The sequence below is a fragment of the Schistocerca piceifrons genome, chromosome 10, assembly GCF_021461385.2.
Source record: "Schistocerca piceifrons isolate TAMUIC-IGC-003096 chromosome 10, iqSchPice1.1, whole genome shotgun sequence".
In the NCBI taxonomy this organism is placed as follows: Eukaryota; Metazoa; Arthropoda; class Insecta; order Orthoptera; family Acrididae; genus Schistocerca; species Schistocerca piceifrons.
This window is the reverse complement of record NC_060147.1, coordinates 51,112,015-51,129,754: the sequence shown is the minus strand read 5'-3', so window position 1 is coordinate 51,129,754 and position 17,740 is coordinate 51,112,015. Positions and strand designations below refer to the sequence as shown.

The 17,740-nt window shown below is 41.6% G+C and overlaps 1 protein-coding gene across 2 annotated transcripts in view; it reads right to left on the bottom strand.

The window, feature by feature from the left end:
- LOC124719061 (neurexin-4) overlaps positions 1-17,740 on the bottom strand; it is a 166,944-nt gene that overhangs the window by 54,985 nt on the left and 94,219 nt on the right. For both annotated transcript variants that reach the window (XM_047244732.1, XM_047244733.1), the window contains exons 12-14: positions 8,972-9,097; positions 6,676-6,879; positions 1,582-1,737 (exon numbers count right to left, since the gene is read on the bottom strand). In XM_047244732.1, the coding sequence (XP_047100688.1) occupies positions 1,582-1,737; positions 6,676-6,879; positions 8,972-9,097 (486 nt within the window). The remainder of the gene's footprint in view (positions 1-1,581; positions 1,738-6,675; positions 6,880-8,971; positions 9,098-17,740) is intronic.

Here is a 17,740-nt window from a genome sequence, read left to right as displayed (position 1 = left end):
ATCTGTGGCAGAATGACACACAGCATTTCTTCACTCTTGACAATCAGGGCTCTTGACATAGTTGTGACGTAACGATGAAAAAATTTAATCAGGTTGATGGAAAGACAACGAACTACAAAAAGAGAGTAAATCAAATGACGGATCTTAGGTGAAGGCTAAAGAAGAGAATCTGTCAAAAACTTGCATTTTGATATTCCATCTTGAGCCGTTAAGTCAAAACATTTATAAGGTTTTGTCTGTGGTGGACAACAAATGTTCAGGACATGAGTAGTGACAGAAGATTATTGATCAACATCCACTGATGACAAATGATTGTAGACAGAGAACAAGTTTGTATTGATGGGCAAGGGCATTAGCATCTGTTATAAACAATTTGGCAAAACTACAGAAACATTAAATCTGGAGTCTTGATAAGGATTCTGAACCACTGTCCACTCAAATGCAAGTCCAATGCCTTGCCACTAGACCATCTGCTTGCTAAAAAAAAAAAAAGGTGGAGAGAGAGAGAGAGAACATGGCAACCTGTGATATGTGCAGGTAGAAATTTATTTCTTTTCGATAGTTTCACACACATTCTACGAAGCCATCAGATAGCGTCCACCCTATAGTTTTTTAATCTGTATTCTATTCAACATTGTCAACAGAAACTAAAAAACATGAAGAATAGCTATTAGTCCAGTAGTGACTAAGAAGTGTTGTTGGTATATGTAGCAGAGAGCCACCACAGCAGAGGCGGCACGAAGTAAAGGAGCAAGCAAGACAAGGCCAAGATGTGTGTCCCAATGTGATAAGTGCTACAGGATGTGTCATTACCCCAAATGTCGCACTAGAGTTATTTGTGATTGCTTTATCAAGAGAGCACAAAAAATTTTAGTTTAAAAAACTTTTGTTTTTGATGAGAAACAAAGCAAGCTAGGCATCAGATAAAACATTAGAGACAGTATTTGTCAAGGCCAACTCCATCTATACATTGCAAAAACGAATCTCTCTCCCCCCTCCCCCAACACATATATAGTTTGCAACACCGACATATTAAATGTAGTCTATGGACATAACAATTACCGCAAGTAGCACAGTAGCAGCTGTTGACATTATCGCTTGTCACCAGACACTCATGCTTCTGAGTCTGCAATGGTGGGAAGCATATATGCTGGTTCACTTACTGCACAGATTATTTGAGATGGCACGGCTACTGTAATTTCGATAATGTGCAGGACAGATAGTGTATTTAATTTACACACCAGTTTTGTCAAGAGTATTTGCTAAAGTGAATAAAATGGTCAAAAGTATTTACTAAAGTGAATCAACTTAAGTTTATAAAAATGTTCCAAGCTTCTCGCTGAACTATTATTGCCCGACTGTAGCTCTGACTTGTTCTCCTACGTAACAGTAAGTTTCTTATTTTTCCTGCAAGAGCATTACGGATAGCAAAGTGACCAAATCTGGCAACATAAAAACTGTGGAGACCATAGGGGGATGTTACATGCTCAAAGTTGATGTGTTCTTGACAGTTTGTGTGTGTCATAACCTTTACCGGCAGGTCCAGAAATGCTGCAGCTGGTCATCTTGTGAACCCCCTACCTGCGTCGCAGTTGCACCACTTAGTCGGGTCAGCACACGTCCCCATGATCCCACAGGCGCACTTGCGTGAACCCGGAACAGCTCCTGCCCAGTAGTCCATCTTCTGATTGCTCCGGGACACCCACCAAGAGTAGGGTTCAAACCTGTCCGTTTGTGCTGAAAAACACGGGAACAAAATTTACAAATAAAACAACAGGAAGTATATGGTGACTGCGCAAAACATCGAGGACTGAGGAATACCACATACAACAATCGTAAGTATTGGCCCTCTTCGATTTTTCATACCACCAAGATTTGGAGGCAAGTGCCAGGGCATCAATTCGCTAACACGGGAACATGCAATTCCTAAAAACACTCAAAATAATCAACTCTGAAGTTTTCAAGTGCTGTTAAGTACAAAACACTTTGATTGTATTAAAATCTGAATGTGTAGCGTTCAAACCTTATACTGGATCAAAATTTTTTATTTGTACTTTAATTTTAATTCCAATTCCATATTTATTACGAAATTGAAATGCAAATTAACAATTGCTGAATCACAGTTTTGAATAACAATAACATTTTTTTAGTTTAGTAATATAATGAAAAGATAGATTGCTGCTCACCGTAAAGGACACACACACACACACACACACACACACACACACACACACACACCTACCTTTTGGTCAAAGTCTTCTTCAGCAAAGTACACACAAATACATTAATTCACACAAGTAAGCACATCTCTCGCACACATGACCGGTGCAGTGTGTGTGTGTGTGTGTGTGTGTGTGTGTGTGTGTGTGTGTGTGTGTGTTTCATTTTCTGAAAAACACTTTTGCCAAAAGTGTCTTTTCATTGTGCCTGTCTGCTACTCGACATGTCGTCTTTCGAGTGACTAGAAATCTTACCTTTTCCTTACATTATTTAATGCAGTAACTCATTTGTAAAGTAATCAAGTTTTTATAGCTAGAAAAGTAAATACTGATTTATCTCCAGAGAATGAACACTATTATTGATATATATATTTTTTCATTTAACAATTAGACTTTTCTAATATTTTGTATCAAATATTAATTTATTTTGAATACTCACATTCATGTTATTAGCAATTAAAAATAAAAATCTTATATTAATTAATAAATTATGATATAATATTTGTCAATAACATTTCAATTTGATAACGAATATAGAATCCAAAAAATAATAAAACACAAGAGAGCTTCTACTGGTGGGATTCTCAAGAGTGACATCATAAGTACACGACTCAAATGTTTTATGTACTGATCTGTAGGGAATAAAATCACCTGTAGGGAATAAAATGCTACCAAGAAGTAGCCATAGAAACAATGACTGGTACAAGCACAATACATGCAAAATATATAATAACGAACCTTAAAATTAATGTGTATCCAGTGATCAGTTCAAAATCAACATTGCTGAAGAACTAAGAGAAGTCAGCAGCAATCATCTTGGTATTGCCACATAAGTACAACATGAAATCCCTTACTGCCTGTAAGAGGAGGAGGAGGAGATTAGTGTTTAACGTCCCGTCGACAACGAGGTCATTAGAGACGGAGAGCAAGCTCGGGTGAGGGAAGGATGGGGAAGGAAATCGGCCGTGCCCTTTCAAAGGAACCATCCCGGCATTTGCTTGAAGCGATTTAGGGAAATTACGGAAAACCTAAATCAGGATGGCCGGAGACTGGATTGAACCGTCGTCCTCCCGAATGAGGCTTGTAAGAAGTAGGTAGGCAGGAGAGTTGTAAATGCTGTTAGTGTTTTAAAGTGAATAGACGTTGATCAGGTAGGAAATACACCATGAACAAAAAAACCACAAGCTATGTTCAAATATCCCTCCCTGTGCGAAAGTATATTGTTAGGACCACTTGCTTCAGACTGCATAGATTTATGGTGTGAGGAGGAAGAGAACACAGTTCAAAATAGAAAACTTCTCTTAATTCCCACGTTCCTAATCCTTGCGTAGAATATGATTTGAAACAGACACCACAAATGAGGTTCTCGAAATTTGTGGGTAAACTGCATTTCAGATCCACAACTCAACAGGCCAAGCACAGATACACAGTAAACTAGCCTCTTACATCAACATAGCTGTAAATGGTTAGTGATTTCATTGCGACACTGTCTAAATACGTACGTACTCCGCAAGCTACTATACGGCACATGGTGGAGGTCACCTTGTACAATTGCTAGTCACGCCCTTTCCTGTTACTGTCGCGAATGAAGTGGGAGAAAAATGACAGCCTATACACATCCGTACAAGCCACACTTTCTCTATCTTTTCTTCACCGTTCTTACGCAAGAAGTACTTCGGTGGCTATGGCAGTAGCGGCATTCAGCACTTTGTCAAAAATGTCGGTTCTCTGAAGTTTCTCAATAGTGCTTCCCAAAAGGAATGTCTTCTTCCCTCCAAACGTTCCCATTCAAGTTCACATAGGATTTATGTAATACCCACATTTTGATAAAACCTGCCACAAACCTATCTAGCAGTAACCTGATATGTGGCAATGTCATGAGAAGTCACACTCGATTCACATGATCTAGATTGCATTAACCCTTTGACTGCTACAGATGTGCCCTCTGCATTCTGTACTGAGTGTGGCTTTGTTGACACACTACTGCTTGCCTAATGCTGCTAACTGTGCTGAGAGGTGACATTCATGTACCAACGAACTACTCATCATCCAATTGTAAGATATCTATTCATGGAAACAATAAGATGTCTGCACATCCTAGACTGATATCCACTTGATAAAGGACTGAATTTCTTTTCATTACTCATATTAGTTACTGTGCTGCATCAAATTAAACAAAGCACTGTGTGATATTTTGAATGGTTTGCAGCAGTAAAAACACACGGTGTAAACTTTGTGTATGTTTGATTTTAGCTCATACAGGGTGTTACATGGGAACTTCCTTATGTAAGAAAAATCATAAAACAGAAAGTACTCAAAAATAAATCATTTTTATTCTCTTTTCTTTACTTAGAGACATATTTAAAGTTTTATTTCATTAGGTTTTGAAAATGATATCTTGAAGGCAGCCTCAGTTCTGCTCAATGCATTTGGAGGATCAAAATCTGAAGTTTCAGTCCGCTTTGTCCACCATGTCTCTGTCTAAATTGGCAATGCCAGCACAAATACTGTTCCACAGCTCACTTAGGGTACATGGACAACTGGTATACACCAAGAATTTAAAATAGCCCCATAAGAATACATTGCAAGGGGCCAATATGACAGCATGCTGGGCACTGAAGATCACCCCCTCAAAGAGGAAAGACGGTCAGGAAAGTGTTCGCGCAAGGACGTCACTGATGTTCATGCTGTGTGAACTGTGGCGACATCTTGTTGGAAAAGGACATTCCCCATATTCATTTCTTGAAGTTTGGGAAGCAAAATTTCCTCAATCATCTGGATTTAACACTCGGAAGGCGCTGATTCTGAAGTTTTTGGCGATTCGTGCCCCTCCAGTGTCACATGTTTTGTTTATTCACACAACCATACAAATAAAAATGTGCCTTGTTGCTGAAGAACACGAGGGCATCATGAGGCAGGTTCTCGATCAAGGCTTCACACATATTTTTTCATGAAACAAAATCACACGGATTAAGTGTGTGCACCAATGTCAGTTTTTATGAATGAAATCTGATGTCTTCATGAAGAATTCATCTTACTGGGTGACCAGAATTTACAAGCGCACTGAATGTTTGTGGGCAACCCACTTGGGGGAATTCAAAATCGCCACTCTTACGTTCTCAATGTTTTCTAGTGTCATGGTGGTTCTTAAAGATAGCGGTTTCTTTTTCTGCACATTACCAGTACCCTTGAACATCTCCATCCACATAAAAATAAAATTTGATCAGGAACACAATCTGTAGGTATGTTATTCAATTCTTCCCTGAATGCATACTAGGTCATGATGACCAAACAGCAATTCGAGAAGCGAGCAGCAAATGACAGCAAGCAAAGAGGCACATCCTCACCTTTTGTTCACTGTACAATTGCTACTACAGTAAACCAATCATAAAAACGCAGGTTCTGCCCTTCCAAATGCACTCAAGCACACACAACAATGAATAACGGTTGCTGTGTGGTGCATGTTTCAAATAAGAAAATTCCCACACTGCAACCTGTACACTGCTGTGTATAAAATGTAGATATAGTGTCAAAATTTTATTTAAAATTAAGAGCAGAATGCTATATCATTTCATTGTCAAGTTACTGGTTTTTATATGCAGTATATGGTCACACGTGGTGTGCCATTTATGTCCGTGTGAACTTGCTGGCTGCTTTTACTACATATCATTCGATTTTTACGAAACTAATAACTGAATTTTTTTATTTTTGTACATCTTACAGTCTGATACCTTTTCTCAATGCAGGACTGAATTTCTTTTTGTCATTCATCACAGTTATTTTGTTGCATCAAATATAAGTAAACCATTGCACAAAATTTTAAAGAGTTTGCAAAGACAAAAACCCATTGCACAGACTTTGCTTGTCCATTTTTGTGTATGAAATATTGATGGATAGACCTGCATATTAGGAATTATGTGGTCACAACAATCTTATTCATATTTGATAAGAAGTTCAAGATATCAATACAAGATTTTTTTTTTGGCACGTATGATAACTACTCAAAACTTTTTTATTCGCCGAGGTAGGGAAGTAACTCGTCTGCAACAGTGAAAGAATTGGTGGAACAGGACACGTAAAACCACATCAACAGCACTTAAATAAAGCCCAGAGGGCATGTTTAAACACACGTCCTCAGCACCTGGACGGCAGCAGATTATGATGAGTTAAATCGTCCACAACAGTCAAAGGGTTAAGCTACAGGAGTCCAATTTGATCTTGTGTGGTACATAAGTTGTAAAATGTACGTGTTGGTTCTAAAATAATGTTTTTAGGAGTTACAAGCTAAGGAAAGTCTGCCAGTGCTGCAGACTTACCAGTAACTCTCCTGAGTATTTCACTACCACCTTAAATTCTGTAGCAAATAGCAATTTTTATATGACTAAGTCACCCCTAAGGCAAGAACTTAAAAGATAGAACGCACGCTGAGCACATTTCACAATGACTACACACTTACCATTTGCATTGAAGAGCCTAGAATTGCGACACTGGTACATCAGGGACTGCTGACAAGACTGGGATCGGTTGACGAGTGCGATCAGCTGATCCATGTCGGCGTCATAGTGTATCGGCTGGACGAAACTGCCCGGTGCCTGGAAGCCATCTACAGGTGTGATCTGCATGTTGCTGTGACTCACCTCTGTCACAACACGCCCGTCAGCTGTGGAATTGAAATGAAACCATTACTACAGAGAAATTCAAAATTCACCTGCTCCGAAATAAAATTACAGTGACTCAATTCTGTATAAGGATATTAACTATGAACTTGAAGTTAAACCTGGAGGCTGTGGTAGTAGACCTTGACAGGATGTCGGTGCGGACGTCTGGAAGAGCAATTTGATGCTGCAGTTTGTGTGATACGACCACTGTAGTCAGGCCACTGTGTGCGAGCTAGAGGTGCACGAGTTCATTGCACAGCGTGTAATTTTGTAGCTTCTCGCAAAAGGAGGCACCGATGCTGCGGAAATTTTGGAGGAGGCTTCTTGCACAGTTTGGGGAAGAGCCCCTTCTGAAGATTCAAGCGTATCACTGGCACAAAATGATTGTGGCAGAATTTGTTGCAATACTACGAGATTGAGTACTACAGTCTAGTAAGAAAGCAACCTTCTGTCCCTTTTCTAACACCTTCGTTAGCAAATGAACCCTTGTGTCAATTTACAGAAGGCAAGAAGAGTTACTTAACAGAATGCAACAAAGAAAAGTTCCAATATCTTTGAAACACTAGGAATGTCTATGATACATGATCCCAACAGAGTCATAGGATGTCAATGACTGACTGCCGGAGACCAAAGAAAAGCATTGTAAGTTGAACCAGGGAACACAGCAGTAATCAAAGATCTTCTGTATGCACTGTGTGACGCAAATATCAATAACAGAGACTGTAATTACAACAATACCTGCTGCACAATAACTGCCAGATGCATGGAATTCAGCCAGTAGGCCTTACATTTACCAGAACAAAACCTGCAGTCTCCAAGCAGAATTCTATACAGTAATAAATTACATTAGCAATGAGGAAGACATCAAGTGATAAAAGAGGAAAAATCTAAAGTTCATAAACCAATTCAAAATGGAATCATCTAAATGATAGCCTCAGGAGGAACATGCACTGATGAGCCAAAACATTATGACCACCTGCTAAATAGCTATTTGTCTTTCTCTAAAACGAAATACATCACCAATTCTGAGTATCTGGGATCCAACCGTTTGCTGGTAGGTTTGTGGAGGTATGTGCCATTAGACGTCTATGCACGGATCATGTAGTTCGCGTAAATAATGAGCTGCTGATTTGCGTATGCGGTGAAGGCGCCCGATAGCGACTCTGATGGATTCCATAGGACTTGTGTAAGGTGAATTTGGTCACCTAAACATGAATTTGTATCCACTATAATGTTCCTGAAACCACTGTAGCACAGTTGTGGCTCCGACACAAGGAGAAATATACTGCTGAAATACGAGATTGGCATCTGGAAGACATCAAGCACGAAAGGGTGCAGGTGGTTCACAGCTGTCAGTGTGTCTTCAATTACTACCACAGGTCACCAGCAAACACAGTAGAATGTCACCCATAGCATAATACTGCTCCTTCCAGCCTGCATGCATGGCGTGCTGCACGTTAGCCACTGTTCACCTTGATGACAGCGTCTGTGGAGATAACCGCCAACCTAGTGTAGCAAAAATGTGATTCACCCAAAGAGCTGACACGTTTCCATTGACGGACAGTTGAATCCCTACGGTCCTGTACCACTGCAATCTTAATTGACGATGTTGTCGGGTCAACATGTGAGGGGTGGTCTGCCGCGGAGCTCCACGTTCGTTAATGTACGATGTGCTCTGAAACACTTGTGTGGGCACCAGAACTGTGCTCTTTTGGCCGAGATGTTGTTTTCGAGATACTCGTACACAGGCTCTGTGTAATGATAATCTGTCCTCGGTCAAAGTCACTTATCTCAATGAATTTCCCCCTTAGCAGCACTTATCTCCATTAGAGTGGTCCCTCGTCCGTGTCTTCTCTGCTTACATACTTTTGTTACCATTTAACGTACTCACAATGCCACCAGATGGCAATCGATATCGCGGTGGGCAATGGGCATAATGTTTTGGCTTGTTAGTGTAGTTTCATGCAAGTAAATCAGTCCACAATGCAGAAGTGGTTAACCAACACTGCAAATGTTCACATGTAATGTGGGTCAACAAATATTTGCTCCAAACTGAAAAAAGGACATAATCAATCTACCGTTCTATGTACTCACCATGGAAATGACATGTTACTGGGAACGGCTTTAGCGGACCACTGCCATCCACATCTATTTTGACTTCCGCCTGCTGGCTCACTGCATTTGTGTTCTTGTATGCCGTGCAAGACAGCGGGTTTAGAGCTGGAAGGAAGATTTACAAGGTTAGAGTGCAGTTTCAATAATAATAATAATAAAACAGCAAGAACCAAACTCCATGTCATCTAGTCTCTACAATTAAAACTCTCAGGACACAATAAAATATAGCAAGTCCCCGATTCTTCGTCTTCCTCCTGAAACTTTTCTGCTTTTGCAGGTCCTGATTATTGGGGTTAATGCAGACTGCACAGGTAAGCAAAAAACAAGGATAATTAGAAATTCACGTTTTTACTGGTAACTGCTATTTTCAGTACTTACAAAACATGCTACATGTCATATTTAAAAGCATACTGCATTACTTACACATTACTCACTGTAAACTGACAACGTATTTCTGGAGAACAATATGAGAAAAGTAGACAGCTACTTAAAATATAGAGGTGGTGTTGAATCACAGACGGGCACAGGGGAAATATGCTAGTAATGTTCAGCTTTTGGACTACGTCCTTCGGCAGAAGAACAAAAAACGCACACACGGCCACTGTCACGTCCAGATGCTCTGGCGGCAGCCCTCCTTCCACAGCGACCTCTAGCCGCTCAAATTTCATTAGTCAACGGCTTTCACGAACAAAGTTCTGCAAAACCATATAAATCAGGTCGAAACCTCCTTGCACTACTTCCTATTCATTTGCAAAATTCTCATGCTCTGCAACCCCAAATTCCTGCATCCTGTCTCCCATACTGAAACCCTGGCCCACCAGAAACACATAAAAGTCTCCAATTTGTTCATCTATAATTCCCACATTGGACTACCACAACTGACCCACCACTAGAAGTGTCTCCTTCACCACTGACAGCGACTGATACTTTTATCTGCGCTTTCATTTTTCTCCTGCATTTCCATTATTGCATCTCAATTCAGTGACGGAGATGCCTTTGACAGATTAGCAGATCAAATCTAGCGTGAAACATACAGTCACACAGATTGCGAATAATAGAGGGTGAAGGATCAGGTGCTCATCTTTCTGCCTCCGACATTCCTGCTCAAAATGTAAGACAGCAGCTGAAGTAGGTGTGCACCAGTATTTACGATCTTCTGTTGCGGTGCATCAGTTACTCGGATCAATGTTGAGACTCAATAGATTCTTCTTGAATTGGTCCTTATAGCACGTCAGAGGAGCATCGTGGGGCTTTCTACCTGTGCTCACTTCATTGTACAAAATTCCCCAAGGAATTCTGTTGTTTTTCATCTGCAGGATATGTCCAGTCCATCAGCGTAGGTGACCAACAACAGCGCGCCCGAGAGTGTATACCTGTCCCTTTTCCCTCCTAAGGTAAGTCTTTCTGCTCCCGGGATTGGAATGAGTCCTTACCCTCTCCCTTAAAACCCACATCCTTTCGTCTTTCCCTCCTTCCTGATGAAGCAACCGTGGGTTGCGAAAGCTTGAATTTTGCGTGTGTGTTTGTGTTTGTTAGTGCCTCTATCAACATACCAACGCTATATAAACAAAGATGATGTGACTTACCAAATGAAAGTGCTGGCAGGTCGACAGACACACAAACAAACACAAACATACACACAAAATTCAAGCTTTTGCAACAAACTGTTGCCTCATCAGGAAAGAGGGGAGGAGAGGGAAAGACGAAAGGATGTGGGTTTTAAGGGAGAGGGTAAGGAGTCATTCCAATCCCGGGAGCGGAAAGACTTACCTTAGGGGGGAAAAAAGGATGGGTATACACTCGCACACACACACATATCCATCCACACATATACAAACACAAGCAGACTTGGTCTTTAAATACGTCTGCTTGTGTCTGTATATGTGTGGATGGATATGTGTGTGTGTGCGCGAGTGTATACCCGTCCTTTTTTCCCCCCTAAGGTAAGTCTTTCCGCTCCCGGGATTGGAATGACTCCTTACCCTCTCCCTTAAAACCCACATCCTTTCGTCTTTCCCTCTCCTTCCCTCTTTCCTGATGAGGCAACAGTTTGTTGCAAAAGCTTGAATTTTGTGTGTATGTTTGTGTTTGTTTGTGTGTCTGTCGACCTGCCAGCACTTTCATTTGGTAAGTCACATCATCTTTGTTTTTAGATATATTTTTCCTACGTGGAATGTTTCCCTTTATTATATATATATATATCCCCCCCCCCTCCCCCCATGAACCATGGTGGGGAGGCTTGCATGCCTCAGCGATACAGATGGCAGTACCACAGGTGCAGCCACAATGGAGGGGTATCTGTTGAGACACCAGACAAATGTGTGGTTCCTGAAGAGGGGCAGCAGCCTTTTCAGTAGTTACAGGGGCAACAGTCTAGATGATTGACTGATCTGGCCTTGTAACACAAACCAAAACGGCCTTGCTGTGCTGGTACTGCGAACAGCTGAAAGCAAGGGGAAACTACAGCCGTAATTTTTCCCGAGAGCATGCAGCTTTACTGTATGGTAAAATATTTTACAAAATAGGTTAAGGAAAGGCAAAACCCACATTTCTCGCATATGTAGACTTGGAGAAAGCTTTTGACAAATGTTGACTGGAATACTCTCTTTCAAATTTTGAAGGTGGCAGGGGTAAAATACAGGGAGTAAATAGGCTATTTACAATTTGTACAGAAACCAGATGGCAGTTATAAGAGTCGAGGGGCATGAAAGGGAAGCAGTGGTTGGGAAGGGAGTGAGACAGTGTTGTAGCCTCTCCCTGATGGTATTCAATCTGTATACTGAGCAAGCAGTAAAGGAAACAAAAGTTTTAGCAACATATTTACTGAATATCATCATTATCAACAATATCATCATCATTATTAGAGCCATTTGTCATTCACTGCTGGATACAGGCTACGTTCAGACTTCTCCATAAATTACCATCTTCGGCTTTGTGCATCCAAGTTTGTCATGCTTGTTTATTTTACGTTCTCCATTCATCCTCCATTAGAGGCCTTTCATTATCACAAAGAATCCGACACAGACTGTCCATCGTCTATATCCCGCCACTTCATCTCCCTGTATTCCCAACCCCAACCCAAATCCATTTCAATTTCACTAGTCACTATCACATCCCCAACTCCTGTCTTTCCTCTTATAGATGTATCAGTTGTTCTGTCCCTTCTTGCAGCCACCATGCATCTTTCCATTACTCATGAGGTAAACCTTATTATTTGAACTGTTTACAGCTGAAGGCAGCATTCAGTCTCCCAGTGAGTTTTGTGGCCCATTTTCATCTTCCTCTTTATTTCTGTAAGTGTCCTACATCTTGTGTTCTTTTTCTTGAACTTCTGGTAGCACTGTTTGGAATGCAGTCATCCTCACAGTCTGTTATCAGAGTGTTTGTTTCCTTAGCTGCAGTATATAGATTTTTGAAGAAATCATCAAACGTGTTTGGTACAGTCGTCCAGTTCATTGTAACCGTGCCACCTGACATCGAGACTACTGTGATTTCACTTTTGTCAAACTTAAGTTGTTCCCAGTGTCTCCCCTGTCATCTTCTCATTGTTCTTTCTGTCATCTCTTGTTTTTTAGATTGGGTATTTCTATTTGATTGCTGTTATCAATATTACGAAAAGGGATGTTGCTATTCACCATACAGCAGAGATGCTGAGTTGCAGATAGGCAAACAAAAAGACAGTCATAAATAAAGCTTTCAGCCAGTAAGGCCTTCGGTAACAATAGATGACACACACACACACACACACACACACACACACACACAGACTGCAGTTGTGTGCCTGTGTGCGTGTTTGGCAGCGTGTTAGCTACAAGGTGGTCCATTTGTTTTTTGGTAACAGTTTGTCAGTAGCCGTTCATGCAGACAGACAGCTTGTTGGTTGTCATGCCTACATAGAATGCAGCACAGCGGTTGCAGCTTAGCTTGTAAATCACATGACTGGTTTCACAGGTAGCCCTGCCTTCGATGGGATAGGTGATGTTAGTGACCGGACTGGAGTAGATGGTGGTAGGAGGATGTATGGGACAGGTCTTGCATCTAGGTCTATTACAGGGGTATGAGCCATGAGGTAAGGGATTGGGAGCAGGGATTGCGTAAGGATGGACAAGTATAATGTGTAGGTTCGGTGGACGGCGGAATATCACAGTAGGAGGGGTGGGAAGGATAGTGGGCAGGACATTTCTCATTTCAGGGCATGACAAGAGGTAATTGAAACCCTGGTAGAGAATGTAATTCAGTTGCTCCAGTCCCGGATGGTACTGAGTTACGACGGGAATGCTCCTCTGTGGCTGGATTGTGGGACTTTGGGAGATGGCGGGAGACTGGAAAGATAAGGCATGGGAGATTTGTTTTTGTACAAGGATGAGAGGATAACTGTGGTCAGTGAAGCAGTGAGAGCCTCAGTATATTTTGAGAGGGACTGCTCGTCACTGCAGTTGTGACAACCACAGGTGGCTAGGCTGTAAGGGACTTCTTGGTATGGAATGGGTGGCAGCTGTCAAAGTGGAGGTATTGCTGGTGGTTAGTAGGTTTGATATGGACGGAGGTACTGATGTAGCCATCTCTGAGGTGGAGGTAAACATCTAGGAAGGTGGCTTGTTGGGTTGAGTAGGACCAGGTGAAGCAAATGGGGGAGAAGTTGTTGAGCTTCTGGAGGAATGTGAATAAGGTGTCCTCACCTTCAATCCAGATAGCAAAGACGTCATCAATGAACCTGAACCAGGTGACGGGTTTAGGATTCTGGGTTTTTAAGAAGGATTCCTCTAGATGGCCCATGAATAGGTTAGCATAGGATGGTGCCATGCGGGTGCCCAAAGCCGTACCGCGGATTTGTTTGTAGGTAATGCCTTCAAAGGAGAAGTAATTGTGGGTGAGGATATAGTTGGTCATGGAGACTAGGAAGGAGGTTATTGGTTTGGAATCCATAGCGCGCCTGGAAAGGTAGTGTTCGATAGCAGTAAGGCCAAGAAACATTCCATTAGAACTACTGACGGCCTTGGGAGAGCCAGTTCTGACAAAATTCTACCATTTGGTGAGCAAGATGTATGACACACCCTCAGACTTTAAGAAGAATATAATAACTCCAATCCCAAAGAAAGCAGGTATTGACAGATATGAAAATTACCGAACTATCAGTTTAATAAGTCTCAGCTGCAAAATACTAACACTGATTCTTTACAGACAAATGGAAAAACTGGTAGAAGCCGACCTCGGGGAAGATCAGTTTGGATTCCATAGAAATATTGGAACACATGAGGCAATACTGGCCTTACGACTTATCTTAGAAGAAAGATTAAGGAAAGGCAAACCTACATTTCTAGCATTTGTAGGCTTAGAGAAAACTTTTAACAATGTTGACTGGAATACTCTCTTTCAAATTCTGAAGGTGGAAGGGGTAAAATACAGGGAGCGAAAGGCTATTTACAATTTGTACAGAAACCAGATGGCAGTTATAAGAGTCGAGGGGCATGAAAGGGAAGCAGTGGTTGGGAAAGAATGAGACAGGGTTGTAGCCTCTCCCCGATGTTATTCAATCTGTATATTGAGCAAGCAGTAAAGGAAACAAAAGAAAAATTCAGAGTAGGTATTAAAATCCATGGAGAAGAAATAAAAACCTTGAGGTTCGCCGGTGACATAGTAATTCTGTCAGAGACAGCAAAGGACCTGGAAGAGCAGCTGAACGGAATGGACAGTGTCTTGAAAGGAGGATATAAGATGAACATCAACAAAAGCAAAACGAGTATAATGGAATGTAGTCGAATTAAGTCGGGTGATGCTGAAGGAATTAGATTAGGAAATGAGACACTTAAAGTAGTAAAGGAGTTTTGCTATTTGGGGAGCAAAATAACTGATGATGGTCGAAGTAGAGAAGATACAAAATGTAGACTGGCAATGGCAAGGAAAGTGTTTCTGAAGAAGAGAAATTTGTTAACATCGAGTATAGATTTAAGTGTCAGGAAGTCGTCTCTGAAAGTATTTGTATGGAGTGTAGCCATGTATGGAAGTGACACGTGGATGATAATTAGTTTGGACAGGAAGAGAATAGAAGCTTTCGAAATGTGGTGCTACAGAATAATGCTGAAGATTAGATGGGTAGATCAGATAACTAATGAGGAGGTAGAGAATAGAACTGGGGAGAAGAGAGAGTTCGTGGTACAACTTGACAAGAAGAAGGGACCGGTTGGTAGGACATGTTCTGAGGCATCAAGGGATCACAAATTTAGCATTGGAGGGCAGCGTGGAGGGTAAAAATCGTAGAGGGAGACCAAGAGATGAATACACTAAGCAGAGTCAGAAGGATGTAGGTTGCAGTAGGTACTGGGAGATGAAGAAGCTTGCACAGAATAACAGACCAAGTATTGCACACGAATTGCCATGCTGAGGTGTGGAGAATAATTTACGCATGCGAATCCGCGAGACCCTTGGAATATTCGGAGACTTTTTGGTGTGGAATGAGTGGCAGCTGTTGGAATGGAAGTATTGTCGGTGTTCGTTAGGTTTGATGTGAACAGGCCATCTGTGAGGTGGAGGTATTCAACAAGGAATGTGGTTCGTTGGACTTAGGAGAACCAGGTGAAGAAGCAAATGGGGAAGAAGGTGTTGAGGTTATCGAAGACTATGAGTACAGTGTTTTCGCCCCAGTCCAGGTAATGAAAATGCCATCAATGAATCAGAATCACACGAGCGTTTTGGGACTCTTGGTGGGTAGGACGGTTTCCACTAGACGGCCCACGAATAGGTTGATACAGGAAGGTGCCGTGCGGTTACACTGCAGCTTCCTTTGTTTTTCTGATACCTTTAAAGGAGAAGAAATTGTGGGAAAGGATACAGACAGTCGAGATGACCAGGAAGGGGATGGCACGTTTGGCATCAGTTGGGCATTAGGAAAGGTAGTGTTCAGTGATGGCATGGCCACAGACAGTGGGGATGTTAGTATAGATGGAGGTGGCATTCACAATGATGAGCAGGGCACTGAATGGTAAAAGGACAGGCACTGTTGAAAGTTAGTATATTTCACATACAAGGATAGGTTATGGGTAACAAGCTGAAGGTGTTGCTCCACAAGCACAGTGAAGCTGCAATATCCCAACCAGAATGGTGTGTCACAGCCACTTGGGTTTAAGGTTTTAGGAAGCATGTAGAAGTTAGCTGTGTGGGAAGTAGTGGGGATGAGGAATGAGGCAGAGGAGATGTTATGGGATGGAGCTAGGATTTGAGGGGAACACATCAAATTGGATTTCAACAATGATGTCACTGTGGCAGGACTTGTAGGCAGACACGTCTGACAGCAGGCGGAGCCCCTCAGCCACGTAATTTGTGCAGTTCATAATGACAGTGATGGAACCTTTGTTAGCAGGTAAGATTATAAGGCCTAAATCTGAAGAAGGGCTTTGTCCGATAACTCAGTCTATTGCTAAATGTGCCTGTCTGTTGTTCAACACCTCTTCTACATGGGTTCTGGCAAAAATATGGACACACCACGAGAAATGCTCGCTTGAGCATATGCTAGCCAAACCTGAAAGTTGCGGTCTTTGTACACTAGCACAAATGGCACTTGTGCAATACCCCAATACATTGCATGTATCAGTTGCAGTCAGAAGAATGTTTTGTGTAGTTGTGACTGTATTATGTCTGAGCTAAGTGAATTCGAATGTAGCAGAATTGTCGGTGCTGGTTTAGTGGGTACTCCCATAGCCAAGGCAGGCTAAGTGTTTGATGTTTTCAGAAGCACCATTTCAAGGACTTATAATACATACGGGGAAAGCAGCAAAAAGATTATCCACTAAGCTACAATACGGATAAAAGTGCTCGTTGTTTGATTATGACAGACAGTAACTGAAGAAAAATGTGATGAAAAATAAGACAACAACAGCTGTGAAAGTCACTGCAGAACAGAATATTGCACTTGTAAACCCTGTCAGCACCAAAACCCAAACGGAGCTCTGGAAACAGGGAATTGCATAGCAAGCTGGAATCTAAAAATCACTCTTCGGAGATGCACATGCCAACAACACGAAAATTTGGTGTCAAACCCACAAAACCTGGACTGTGGTGCAATAGAAGAAAATAATTTGGTCAGACGTGTCTTATTTCACGCTGTTTCCAACTTCTGGCTGAGTTGTTTACATCCCAAGAGTGAAACACGGTGGGCACTCAGTGATCGGGTGGACATATCACGATATTCTACGGTCGTCGCGGTTACTCTGCTAGACCTTATTACTGCCGATGATTATCTGACCATTTTGGCCGATCAGGTCTATCCCGTGGTGCAATGTTTGTTCCCCAATAGTGATGCAGTGTTCCAAGACAAGAGGGTTCCTGTTCACACAGCTCGCATCATCTAGGGCTGGTTTTGTGAGAGCAAGGATGAATTGTCACATCTCCCCTGCCACCACAATCAGCAGATCTTAATACTAAGAGCCTTTGTGGTCTACTTTGGAGAAAAGGATGCACGATTGCTAACATCTCCTTCATCGCTAATTGAACTTGCTACTATTTTCTAGGAAGAATGGTATACACTCCTTTGAAAACCCTACAGGATCTGTATTCATCCATTCCAAGATGACTGGTACCTGCTTTGAATGCCAACAGCTTTTCAACACTGACTTAGGCATGGTAATGTATTGGGTTTCTGGTGTTTTCATATTTTTGTCCAACTTCTTTATGTTAGTTACTAGCAATCTACCTTAATTCATATTATTATTATTGTTATTAATATTCCATACTGGATTTTCCATTCTGTGCTTT